The sequence below is a fragment of the Chaetodon auriga genome, chromosome 18 (assembly GCF_051107435.1).
Source record: "Chaetodon auriga isolate fChaAug3 chromosome 18, fChaAug3.hap1, whole genome shotgun sequence".
Taxonomy (NCBI): domain Eukaryota; kingdom Metazoa; phylum Chordata; class Actinopteri; order Chaetodontiformes; family Chaetodontidae; genus Chaetodon; species Chaetodon auriga.
Window position 1 is genome coordinate 10,090,006 of NC_135091.1, and position 12,457 is coordinate 10,102,462.

Sequence of the window (12,457 nt, forward strand, 5' to 3'; positions counted from 1 at the left end):
GAGACTTTCATGTGGACGAGCAGGTCAGACCGGAGCAGTTCAGCCATGTTTGAAGTCCTGTGTTTATGCTTCAATTACATAAAATGTAGGCTGGTTTTCCGACATTTTACTTTCATTTTATCATGTATAGGCTTTTAACTCTTTATTTTGAGCACCGCATTGTGATAATTACACTAAGATATACTGATTTCTCAGCAGCAAACGTCTTTCTCATCTAAAATTAAATATTTGTATCCATAATTTTCCAATATACTGTAAAGAGAAAAGGTCATTTGTGTGAGAGAATCAGTTCATATTTGGGGCTTAATCTTGGCCATGATCCACCTAACAGTCATCTTTGATCATTTCAGGCTTGTGTCACATCATTAACAATCAAATTAAGCTATCACATGCATCCACGTATGAAGAGCAGGACCCTGGAGTCTGTCTTGGCAGCTGTCCCCCAGTGATCCACGTCAGACTGAAGGGTAAAATTAAAAGTTCACAGCTTCATGTGCCGTCACACTTTCACCTCCTTCTATTCCCACTTCTCTCCGTCTCGCTCTCACCTACCCTCCTCCTTCTCCAGCTCCTTCCCTCCTCGCGCTCGTCTTCTCACCTTCCCTCTCTCGCTTTCCGTCGTCTCTCTGAACAGGAGGACGCTCCTGTGCGTTATCATGTCACTTTTGTAATAATCTTTATTTTTTTTCCAAGTGTCACTCTTTATCTTGTGAGCTCGCGCTTTCGAAGACGCTTCAGGAATTTCAGCTTTCATGTCGGGCTGGCACGCGACATCTGCGTCTCAGAGACATGTCAGCTTTGGGCCCGCGTGGATTATGTAACTCCGGCACATTGTGCAGAGCTCTCACCGCAGTTTGCAGCGTGCTGGTATGAGGAGGCCTATTAAAAGTATGAGTGTGTGTGTGTGTGTGTCTAAGGGGAGCTGATGAAAAAAAAGATTTAATTACCAGATACAGTGCGTTGTTGTATTCATGCTTTGAAGCTGTCCAACTGCTTCACCTTGGAGGAAATTGCCTGATTTGTTTCCTTCCAGCGTTAAACTGCAGTCAACAGACCTGAAATGGCTTTTTGCAAATAATCGTCAGCTGCCGCACTTGAGCATCACGCTGATGAGTTCTGCCACGTTGGACAATCAGTTTTACAGCTCCCCGCTTGAATTATGCTCATGCAGAATATTCCGCCTGCCTGCTGCTCCGAATAACAAAGGCTAAAAATAATATGTGGCCCTAATGCTCAGTGTTCGTATGTGCTCCACCTTGCTGTAATCTACACAGCGGCAGGCGGCTTGCTGGAACAATTCCTCACGGTGGAAGAAGTTTGCACAGAAAGCCTTTTTGTGAGAAATAAACTGTATATGCATCATGTATATTTTACAGCGACTGTGTGCAACCAGAGGGGACTGTGCACTGTTTTTACGTACCGGATGACAGCAAGTTTCCAGGACACGTTTTCCTGGAACAGACCGACACACAAAGGCGCACGCATCTGCATATCATCTGTTTATTCTAAAGTGACATTGACACCATTTTCTCGTGAAACTAGTCTATCAAGGCGTGTGGAAGGTGATGACTGCAGATACAGAATACATCAAAATGCGTTAAATACTTCATAAACGCAGCTGCAACCCAAAGCACTAAAAATAGAGAAGGCATGGCATGAGCAGCAAGTACTGGAATGCATTTACAGCACAAGTCAGGAAGTTTTTGCACACACAGAACTACTGACTACTGGCATCATCTACAGCTTATTGAAATAAACAAAGTGAAAAAAGTGCTGAATACAGTGATTTTAGAGTTATTTACACAGCAATCAAACTGTACATTCAAGCTTCATACAAGTGTTTGCAGCTTCAGATATTTAATGCTACCAAAATCTATTCAAAAACCAAAATACACAAACTATGCTGGCAAAACCAATCTGTTTACTAGTGAAAGGAACTTTAAAGAGTGAGAAGCAGGATATTCTATTACCAGTTATTCTTGTAGGGTTAAGGTGCTAATACAAATGAGCAGTAACCAGTTGATAACATGTCTAATAACTGCAGTAAGATGTTGTCAGAGTGTTTAAGGCTTTAAAGTGTCTTTGAAACAAGGGCCCACACACTATCAAACAATCCTCAAATCTGTAGGCATGACGAAACCATCCATGTCACCGCCACGTCTGCAGAGGCTGAATTCTCTTCCTCTGTCTCATCACTTCACTCTCAGGGTGTTATTCTTTCTGCGCGGCAGCTCCTTCTGGACCTGACGGGCCCGCGTGCCCAAGCCCAGCGACTGCAGGGTCTCGGTGATGAAGCGCTGCGTGGGAGAGACGCACAGCATCACCAGCAGCTTGGCGTCGCCACCTGGTGGAGAAGATGGAGAAGAGCAGGAGGAGACTTGAGACGTTGGACAACAATGGAAAGATTTAATTACCTTCACTGTACTTCACTTTTGGTGATTCAGGCTTTAGGCATGTTCATGTGAGTGTATGTTAGAATACTAATACATTGTGGGGATGTTGTGCGGATGAACGAGTCTTTCCGAGAAGAAGCATGACTCACAGGTCATAAAAAGAGATATTTTGTGTGTGTTTGTGTGTGTGTGTGTGTGTGTGTGTGTGTGTGTGTGTGTGTGTGTATGCGTCACCTATGGCATCCTGCAGCAGATGAGTGAGTTTGCTGTTCCTGTAGGGGACGTGCGGTCTCTGCTCGGCCAGAGCTCCCAGGACGTCAGACAGCGCTGACAGACTGCGGTTTATGCAGGACACCTCCCACAGAGCTGCGCCCGAAACTCCAGACATACCTGGCACACACATGTGAACACACATCTGTGTGCGCCCCTAAGTGATCTGCTCAGTGAACAGGCTTTGGTTGTGCTGCATTCAATGAACATTTGCCGGCGTAAATAAAGGTTAAAAGAGAGGTCATTACAAAGACCGCAGCTTCGTGTGGACCGTGAAGCATTACGAGTGGATTAATCATTCTGTATTTCATGGTTAACACACTTTCACCCAGAAAACAGGCACAAGCTATTTTTGAGCAGCATATTTGGCTCCAAGCAGAAACTGAAAACCGTCCAAATTTAAATACCAAACACTCAGATAGCAAGTATGTGGTGTCATCAGTCTCTTATATACCAATACTGCCTGTCAGACTCTTGATGGTTCATATGAAATAATGCAAAAGGAATGGGAAGAAGAGAAAATGATTCATTTTTGGGGAGTCCAGCTTGCTTTGAATGGAGCACTCACTGCTGTCTCTTAAGAATGAAGTCATTCGAGCAAAGACGAGTATCAGTGTGACACCTGAATTTCAATATGAGCAGTAGTTTATCTTCTAAATTAGGTATATGCCCGAAGCCCATTTTGCAATTTGGCATGTTAAGATGGGTGTATTTTCCAATTCAAATACTGCCTGGTGCATCTTCTGACTCTCAGGGACCAGTATTCCTGTGATATCCACAAACTCAAGAACATCCTGAAGCACGGACGTCTTCTTACCGACACACTCGCTCCCTGCCAGGTCCACCAGCTGCAGCTTGGTCCTGAACACACCCTGTGAGATGCTGGGCCTGGGGGAGGGACACGGGGAATGGGAAGGGGAGGGGCATGGAGAGGAGGCGGAGCTTGCAAAAAGCTCATCAGATGAGTGGCGGGCGGCAGGGTTGGCCCGGCGACACCGTGGACTCCACCACTCCTTCTGGGTGGAGCGCTGCATGTCCTTCTTGGCACTCTGTAGCCTGCGAGCTGACGAAGGAGCGACAGTGTCACAATGCAGGAATGTGTTTATGCTGACGAGTGCGGGTCTGTGAGTGTGCGGCTGAATGCGTCTCACCCAGAGCCAGTGCGTTGGGGCTCTTGGAGGAAATGGTGAGGGTGACAATGAGGTGAGAGCGGGAGGAGTCGGTGTGGACGAGGGTGGGACAGTGAGCCCTGAGCTTCAAGACCCTGCTGATGATCTGCATCACCTCAGAGGCGTTACTCACAGGCCTGTTACAACATAAGACACTTTTCAAACAGTTCATCCCCTTAAAGCTGCTATAATCAATAAAGCATGCAGGGTCGCTCTGACCTCTTTCACGGCGCCGTTTTCAGCCACAACAGGCAGCTGTTTTCAATGAAAAGCTCTAAAAAGTCACTGCGCAGCCCAAAGCGACAGTCAGTTAATGACTCGCTGGTGAATGTCGTGGAGCATTTAACAGCTCAAGAGCCAGACACATCCTCTCGTCTGGTGGCCTGAAGCAAGACTCCGGATGAATGCTAATGTTGCTCCATATATTCTGTGTAAACAAGTTTGCCATATCAACTTAAAGAGGCTGATAAGCTCGTCTTCACTGCCCCAAGTGGCCAAAAAAAAGGATTAAATTAGCATTACATAATTATTGTCCACTTGGGGACAGAGGAACTTTGCAGCAAGCCGAAATATCTAAAATATTATCTCCTTATATAGTTTCAGTGGACATCCAAAATTCCGCCTTCTTCAGCTCTGATTTCGGCACCAACTAACTTCGGAGAAAAATATCTGGCCCTTGCTAAATGCTCAATAAACTTTGTCGATCCGCAGTCTAGAGCTGGGCAGGTAGCATACAGCAGATTTATGATGGCTTTTTTGCCTTGCTTGCTGCGGCTGCAAAGTGGGATTTGCTGGCCATAAAACTATAAAGCTCCACAGATCTGAGGGGGGTCAAGCTGGGTGATAATTCTTTGTGGGCTCATCACTAGAAGTGACACCTTTCCCATTGCATATAATTTGATACATTTTTATCACTGAGCTTTAGAAGAACTGCTACTCTACAAAACTGTTTCATGAAACTAGCAGTCTAGCTGCAAATTCTCACATCCCCGCCCCTTCACGATAAAGAACAAACACCGTCTGCACACCGCCACCTCAGCTGTGGCTGTACTCACTCATATGTGAGGGAGGTGACCTGGCTGCTACCAGAGGAGGTGGTGATGACGTCCCGGCGCTGGCCGGCGGCGTTGCCCCGCTCATCTCTGGCCAGAAGGTCGAACACCTCGTTGTTGTACACCTCCATCACTGACACTTCCACCGTGTGGCTCTCTGCAGGCTTCTCAGAGATCAGCCTGGGTCACACACACACACACACACACACACACACACACACACACACACACACACACACAGGGAACAGACGCACAAGCATGGACAGGTTGAAATTCCATTTCAAGTCTCAGTGCACATTACGGATGAATGGACTGAATGTGTCTTATTTCTAATTTCTTATTTCTTAGAGCAGATCTACTGTGGTTTCACTTCTTGCAGAGTTAGTCATTACACAATGTAAATATCACAAAAACAAATGGGTAATAAATGAGCCTTTCCGTCTCACCGAAAGAGCTCAGCGGCGGCCTTGGGGATAATACCCTGCTGCGCCTCCTGCTGCGTCCCTGAGGGCTTCTCCAGCGGCTGGGACCCCATCATGGTGTGAGTCTTCCCGCTGCCTGTCTGCCCGTACGCCATGATACACACATTATAGCTGCATGGCAGGGAGGGAGATGACAGTCACTGCATGCAGTCATACTAAGCTGTTTAATGGGTACAGCTGAACGAATGCATCTGAATGTTTCTCACACTCACCCGTCCAGCAGAGACGTGAGAAGCGGCTTGACTTCCTCAAACACAGCATCCTGGGAATCCTCTGGTCCATGCACTCTGGAGGAAACAAACTCGTCACAGTGAGTCATCGTTAAAAGACAGAAAATCAAACTGAACAATGCAGACTGCATCATGGCAGCGTTTGATTTTACCTCTCAAACTCGAACATCTTGTTGTGCACCGGCATCCCCGTTTTTAGGCAGTTCACCGTCACCGTGTCCTTAAAACAACACGAGGAGTCAGACAGAAAAGTGAAGCAGCAAGAAGCGATATAATAAACTGAATTCTAAGAGTCTGTGAAACTCACGTCACTGATTACTGAGACCACTTCTTCTGATGACGCAGGCCTGATGGACAAAAGCATAGAATTGGATTATTTTTAGCTTCAGTTTATCTCAATTATCATATGGTATTTAATGTTGTGGGGGTTGAATCATGTGTTTGACCCACCATGATCCAGAGGTGGAGGACTGGACGTGGTCAAAGGGGAGAACTGGTCGCACCCTGCAGTGAACCCTGATGTTCCCTCTCAACTCCTGCAGCGAAACAAAGAACGACAGTGAAGCTCCAGATCTGATCCCATCAGATACGCTGCAGGTCTTCATGAACCTGGACCTACGCATCTGTCCTCACCACCAGCGTGTTATGGAGTTCTTTCCTCCTCTGCCTCTCCGCCCTGCACCTCTCCCGCTCCTCCTCCAGAGAGCGCTCCAGAGCTGCAACATGAGCCTGTAAGTCTGGGCAGGCAGAGCAGAAAGACAGTCAGGCAGTCCTCAAAGTGAAATGAGGAAAACTCGACATTTAATTTTCGTGGGCTGAGGTTAAAGGTGACGTCATTAAGACGACAAATAAACAACCGAGATCAGCGGTGAAAAGCCTCCACTGGCGTGCCGTCAGGTCAGATCTGTGAAGCGAATGAATGGCTGTAACAGAGGCATCCGTCCTCTGGTGTAAACCTTTGAATTCAGGCCAAGTCGTTAATCCTGCAGCACATATGTACACACACACGTTTGGAACCAAACAGCTCCATTCACACAGTACAGGCTTAGACATTCAGGAATAGACGGGATCGAACATAAATAGAACTGAATGGTGCAGAGTGACATCAATTATTCACATAATAGAAACAAACTAGCATCTCCCTCTACCTCTTATTGTGAATACTTCTGCACTTTAAAGCCTTCAGAGCATTAACTGGCTCTGTGGACATGTGATTTATTTTTTTTTATTAGTTTATTTTTTGGCATTTTCGCAGCAAAGTCATTTTAATGCACAAGATAAGAACATAAATTAGCTGTTTGGGTGCTGCTGCTGCATACGAAATCAGTTTCCCAATCATGTAATTAAAAAAAACAAAACGAGCTCATGGATTCGACACTATTATTCTACCAATGAGATGAAAAAAACATGCAAAGCTTAATGGACTGATGCAGATTATATCTAATTTAGGATGGATTTTCACTTTAATAAGATAATAGACGGTTAAATTGTAATCCAGAGCGGCTGATACTAACTAGAGAAAGTTTATATTCAGTGCAGGCAAGTTTTTAACATTCCTCCTCAACTCCATCGACTATCAACAACAATAAAAGGTGAAGAAAAGACATTTTGCTCTGTGCAACTCGCAGCATCGTGCGCTCAGGCTTATGTGGGCCGAAGTATTTGACGAGATCAGCTTTCACCAATCATCAAAGCCACGGTGAGCAGCTGATTTGCGGGACTGTATAGACCAGGACAGTCAACCTTGGACAACCTCAGCGGGCGGGGTGAGAGAGAAGAGGGGAGGGACGGTGTGAGAGGATTACAGGCGCTGTAAACCACTTTAAGATGGAGTGTGTGAGCAGAACAGGAAAGTTGTTCGAAGTGAGAGGCTGAAAATGAGTTTGGTTTCTTCTCCTGTACTACAGCAGGTCAGTGTTAAGGGTGGAGTGTAAGTGCCTTAAGATGCTGCTCTTCTGACAGCTGCCTGCTCAGTCCAGCTCACTGCACCCAGGCTCCACCATGATGCCTGAAAGTGGATGTTCTACCTCCAAACACCGGCCAAGATGAAGCCGGACAGTAAACCAAACTCATTCCTTCAGAGACCTGACTTGGGACGATGTCAAAGATGCTACATCTATGGCGCCGTACGCTCAGATACTTACTCTGAACCTCGTCCGCGGGGTGACCGTTTAGAGAACAGCCGGCCTGCTGCACTTTGTCCAGTAGCTGCTTGCTCTGCTCCTCCAGCTCAGTGGCAAAACTCAAATACACCGCGAAAACTTCACTCAAGTCCTGCTTCACAGCCTGCCACAGACACACAGAGAGAGCACATTGGACTGTGTGCCTGTGATTTATCTTTTATCTGCTTTCCTTTCTTAACTCTGCATACTATTCAGTGATACATGATAACAAAACAGACGTAAAGACAGCTTCCGACCTTCCATGCGCACACGCTCACATTCACATCTCATCACGTTTGTACCTGGACCTCAGGAAGCAGTTTGGCGATGGCTGACCGGGTTATCGTCTGTGTGTTCCTCAGCTGCTGCTGATGGTCCGGAGCCCTGGTCTCCTCCTCCTGGTCCCGACGGAGTTTCCCCAGACACTAGAAAGGACAGAACATCAACACACTTATTCTGCACCACTGGGCCACTTCACTCTTCATCATCATCACACAATACCATCCTTCTGTCCGATGCATCTGTCCCATTCAGGCGCAGCTGGTCTCCACCGTCCACCACAATACTTGGATCCATACAGCGATAATTAGCATCAAACACATAGCAGGCCTCTTGGATACACATTCAAGTGACACTGAATCACGTGATCCAACTCATTCAGCAGTCACACAGGTGTTAAAACCTGCTGACTTTAAGCCATGTGTCTACAACACACATTCGGCACAAAAGTCATTCAGATAAAACACACACAAAAGCCTTCGTGAGCAACTCAGAATAAATACGCTCATCTGGAGTAGAACAGAATAGAGCAATCATTGAGGCCTGGAGGTTTAAGCCTGTAAGTAATGAATGGCAGAAATCTTCTTACCTCAGCCAGTCTTAAATGAAGAATAGCATTCTCTGTCTCCAGCTCCAGTATGCGCTCCTCTTTACTCTGAAAACACAGGGAAATATTGCAGAGGTCATTAGAAATAGTCTGGGTATTTATACCTATATATACATGTGTATTGAGTACTTTGGAAAAACACTAATAAGATACAAATAGTTGAGCAATGTCTGATCAACTAATTCCACTAAATAAACTGGAACTCACCCTCAGTTTGTGCTCCAGCAGGTGAACCTGATGCGCAAATATTTGGTCCCGGTTTATGAAGAGAGGCATTTTTTTTTTCCTCAAAGAAAACAAGCGAGTGGAGACGAGAATGGACAGCCTCGTCCCTTTCCTTCCCAGCTGATCAAGTCGTGTCCTCTCAGGTCATATAATCGGATTAACAACGGCTCTCTCAACTCTGCTCACCTGTCTGCCTCACGGGTGGGAGGAGGAGGAGGAGGAGGAGGAAGGCGGCTTCCTGTCTGTCAGATCATTTTTGTTACTTCTGAGAGCGAAAATATGTCACCCAGGCCTTAACGTGGCTGCTGTTGTTGTTGCTGCTGCTGCTGCACACGTTTTAATGTATTATGTTTTAAATTGATGCAGAAATACACGACTTCAGGTGCTCTTTATCACCCGTTTGTGATTCCGCGTTACACCGCTAGAGGACAGCAAAGCGTCTGAAGAGCGATGTGCTAAAAGGAAGAAAAGAAGAAAAACACTTCCGCATTGTCACAGTTTGTCCACACCAGACTGGTTGTCAATAGTGAGTTCTGGCACAAAATGACTAAATCAAAAGAGAAAAGACGTGAGAAAATCAGCGTCGCCACTGAGGTGAGACGTTGCGACGTTGCCTTTAGCTAGTTAGCTAGCTAGCTAGTAGGTTAGCTCTTTAGCTTGCGCTAGCTCACACTTACTGCATCTTAACATCATCCATCGTTCAACTTAAGACAAGTTCCGTGCATTCATTCATTCACCGTCATGTCTGGTGACAGAACTTAACTGTCTCAGCGCATGTTGTCCATTTTATTTAAATTATATCTCACTCGTAAATATTGCAGATTGACCGTTTGGAGGAGCGGCGGGCGCGCTGCCAAGACAACCTGGAGAGGGCAGAGTTCAGGAGCAGGAAGGAGAAGCTGTCTGACAAGGAAAGGTGAGGATGAGGAAGAAGATGATGGTGGTGGTGGTGGTACACTACTTTCTGTCAACACCACAGTGTGTACTTTAAGTGATGAAATCTAATGAATGACTTTCTCACGTTTCTCTCCACAGGCAGGAACTGGAGGATGAAATGGCCATCATGAATGAGAGGGTGCAGAAGTTAAGTAAGTGGATATCCATGAAGAGCTTGTTCATACTGTAAAAACAACTGTAGGCATATACAGATGTCATGACGAGTAAGACACTGAACCTATAATTGCTCCCATCAGCTTGTTGCATTGGTGTGAAAAGTCCTGAAAAGTCACATGAAAGGTCAAGAAAGTTGCAATCGAAACCCTGTTTGATGCAGTCCATTTCCATTCAGTCTGCCGTTAATGCAGTACGGCACGAGCAGAGCAGCTGGAGGTTTGGTTCCTCTGTGCTGTGTGCTTCCTTCACATGTGTTTTTCTTTTCTAGACAAGGAGCTGGAGACATTAAGAGGAGAGAATCGGAAGAACATGCTGCTATCAGTCGCTCTGCTGGTGGTCAGCGCTCTCTTCTACTATGTCTTTTTTTACAATGAAGAGGACTCGTGATGCCTCCTGGTATCTTAAAGGGACCCGCTGCGACGCTCATGGACGATGTTGTCTTGAGTTAAGATATGAGGACTGTATGCACAGGCCTTAAATACATGGGAAAGCTTCAGGAGCTGTGTTGATGAAATACCTCAGTTCTGCCTCTAGATGGCAGCATTGTCATTTTCTTGATCTGTTGTCATCATGCTGGTTTTGTCCTACACAGACAGAACCGCACCACAGCTTCTTCGACTGCAAAGTTGGCATTTTAAACAAGTTGGAACCTTAATTATGGCCTTTAGTTTAACGAACGCTCTGTCAGCAGCATATCCACAAATATATTTCTCATTACACAAGTGAACAGAAGGCTGCTGCCTCGTCTTACTGCATATAATGACATTGAAGGTGAAGAAGAATGTGTATACAAGTTTTCACCTAAATAACCCTTAATGTAAAGCTTGCCCTATGCGACAAACTGCTGTATTTCATGCAATATATCAAAAGGATGCCTCATCAGATGGTGCCACTGAAGTCTGCTTCTGTCCTTTCAGTCACGTATGAGTACATATGTATGATAATATATGCATCATGTGCTGTTAGATGGATGAAAGCATTTGTTACGTTTGCTTTTTTTTTTCACTGTGAGTTGTACAGTATGTTTTGTCATTACAGCATATTGAGAAGAATGTATGTCGTGTCTTCATGCTCAATGCACCAGTCTGCTAAGGAAACGGATGTCTTTTTTTTTTTTAAAATACACATGAAAAAGGAGGATGAATTTGGCTTTGGTCTTTACACTTAATACCAATTTTGGAAGCATATTTGTTGTGTTTATCTGCAGTGCAGGGGCATAAAAACTCAACTCTCATTTGTACATGACTCATATCTTTAATAGAGGCCCAAATTTGCCTAAATTGGACGAGTTATTTTTGGACGGAATTCGTGATTCCCCCGAAAACGTCACACTAGACGAACAAAACGACAGATTTGGTAACACTTTATATTAGGGCCCATACTGATATGCATCCTAGAAAGGAACTAGTTAATGGGGAATATATGTGCCTTAATATAAAGTTTGAAGATTTAACATGTTAAGGGACCAGACGGCACGGTGGATGAGTGTTCAAGTTTATTGTTTGACTCTGGAGACAGTCATGCAGTGAATAATGTGGCACTGGGGGACAGTTTGAGGACAAGACGGTAAAAAGTCTTAAGGCGTTCTCTCCATTGTGAGTGGGTTAAGAAAATAAAAAAAAAAAAACATTCCTGATATCGATTCTCATCTCTTTGTCTATGACTCTCTTGAAGACTTGAGACTGAAATAGATTCAAGCAGACAAAGAAGGGTGTTGCTCTCGCCTACATTCCCCTGGACAAACTGTGTCATGCTCTCACAGGCAGAGAAAGTGTGTGAAGTTGGTCGGTCAGTGAGTTACATCCTAACATCTGTTACTATTCTAGCCCGACCGCTGCGTCATCTAACCCTTCTACTGCACTGTCAAACAAATGTGTATCTCCAAGCTTGGAGGTGAATTTTAATCCGTAATCTTATTGTGAAGGTTTGCAGTGACTCCCTGTGCCAATATTCAGCTGCCAATACGCCATAATTTTCTTTTTGTCAACAAATCTCATGAAAAGACCTCAACCAACCATGTGTTAGTCCATCTTCTCAGAATTTCTAACTTTCCCAAGCTGTCTGTGGTACTGCCAGCCCCACACTGAAAATCTTTCTAGAAAGACTAAATAAACAGCTGGGCACTAAATGTTCTTCAGACAGGAGAAAATGGTGAATTTGGGAGTATTTTCAGCTGTGGATGAATGATCAATGATCCCATCGATGTGTTTTTGTGACGAGGAATGAGCATATATGAGAGAATGAGAATAACTGGACTGAGCCTTCAGTCAAAATACTCTCTGATTCTTTGGTTTTGGTGCACAGGGGAGATCTTTGCATGTGCTGGTCCTACAGTTAAATGTACGACAGGACGGCCATGCAAATATTTATTTGGCCTCCCTCCCACACACTCCAGTATCACCAGCACAGTCCACGACACTCCTACACACTTGCCAGCTCTCATCCTCAGAAAAAAAAAAACAAATGTAAACAAGC

At 45.1% G+C, this 12,457-nt stretch overlaps 2 protein-coding genes across 2 annotated transcripts; one reads left to right on the plus strand and one right to left on the minus strand.

Moving 5' to 3' along the window:
• Nucleotides 1–1,486: 1,486 nt before the first annotated feature.
• Nucleotides 1,487–8,994, minus strand: kif25 (kinesin family member 25). Its single transcript, XM_076755606.1, has 15 exons — nucleotides 8,852–8,994; nucleotides 8,627–8,692; nucleotides 8,061–8,183; nucleotides 7,741–7,882; nucleotides 6,230–6,333; nucleotides 6,047–6,132; nucleotides 5,904–5,943; nucleotides 5,749–5,816; nucleotides 5,579–5,653; nucleotides 5,331–5,477; nucleotides 4,888–5,064; nucleotides 3,815–3,969; nucleotides 3,481–3,726; nucleotides 2,628–2,783; nucleotides 1,487–2,344 (listed from the first exon to the last, which is right to left on the minus strand). Exons 1-15 carry the CDS (start codon nucleotides 8,918–8,920, stop codon nucleotides 2,193–2,195), a joined length of 1,806 nt encoding a protein of 601 aa, XP_076611721.1. The 5' UTR covers nucleotides 8,921–8,994; the 3' UTR covers nucleotides 1,487–2,192.
• A 339-nt stretch (nucleotides 8,995–9,333) lies between these two features.
• Nucleotides 9,334–11,088, plus strand: ccdc167 (coiled-coil domain containing 167). Its single transcript, XM_076756352.1, has 4 exons — nucleotides 9,334–9,463; nucleotides 9,691–9,785; nucleotides 9,905–9,957; nucleotides 10,251–11,088. Exons 1-4 carry the CDS (start codon nucleotides 9,413–9,415, stop codon nucleotides 10,367–10,369), a joined length of 318 nt encoding a protein of 105 aa, XP_076612467.1. The 5' UTR covers nucleotides 9,334–9,412; the 3' UTR covers nucleotides 10,370–11,088.
• Nucleotides 11,089–12,457: the final 1,369 nt, after the last annotated feature.

What these genes read in the sequence shown, in the direction of transcription:
- ccdc167 (XM_076756352.1), top strand. Translation starts at nt 9,413, where the DNA reads ATGACTAAATCAAAAGAGAAAAGACGTGAGAAAATCAGCGTCGCCACT. An exon ending in AAATCAGCGTCGCCACTGAG is followed by an intron (nt 9,464 to 9,690) that starts GTGAGACGTTGC and finishes TAAATATTGCAG; the next exon opens with ATTGACCGTTTGGAGGAGCG. An exon ending in AAGCTGTCTGACAAGGAAAG is followed by an intron (nt 9,786 to 9,904) that starts GTGAGGATGAGG and finishes TTCTCTCCACAG; the next exon opens with GCAGGAACTGGAGGATGAAA.
- kif25 (XM_076755606.1), bottom strand. Translation starts at nt 8,920, where the DNA reads ATGCCTCTCTTCATAAACCGGGACCAAATATTTGCGCATCAGGTTCAC. An exon ending in TGGTCTCAGTAATCAGTGAC is followed by an intron (nt 5,817 to 5,903) that starts GTGAGTTTCACA and finishes TGTTGTTTTAAG; the next exon opens with GACACGGTGACGGTGAACTG. An exon ending in CCCCAACGCACTGGCTCTGG is followed by an intron (nt 3,727 to 3,814) that starts GTGAGACGCATT and finishes CTCCTTCGTCAG; the next exon opens with CTCGCAGGCTACAGAGTGCC.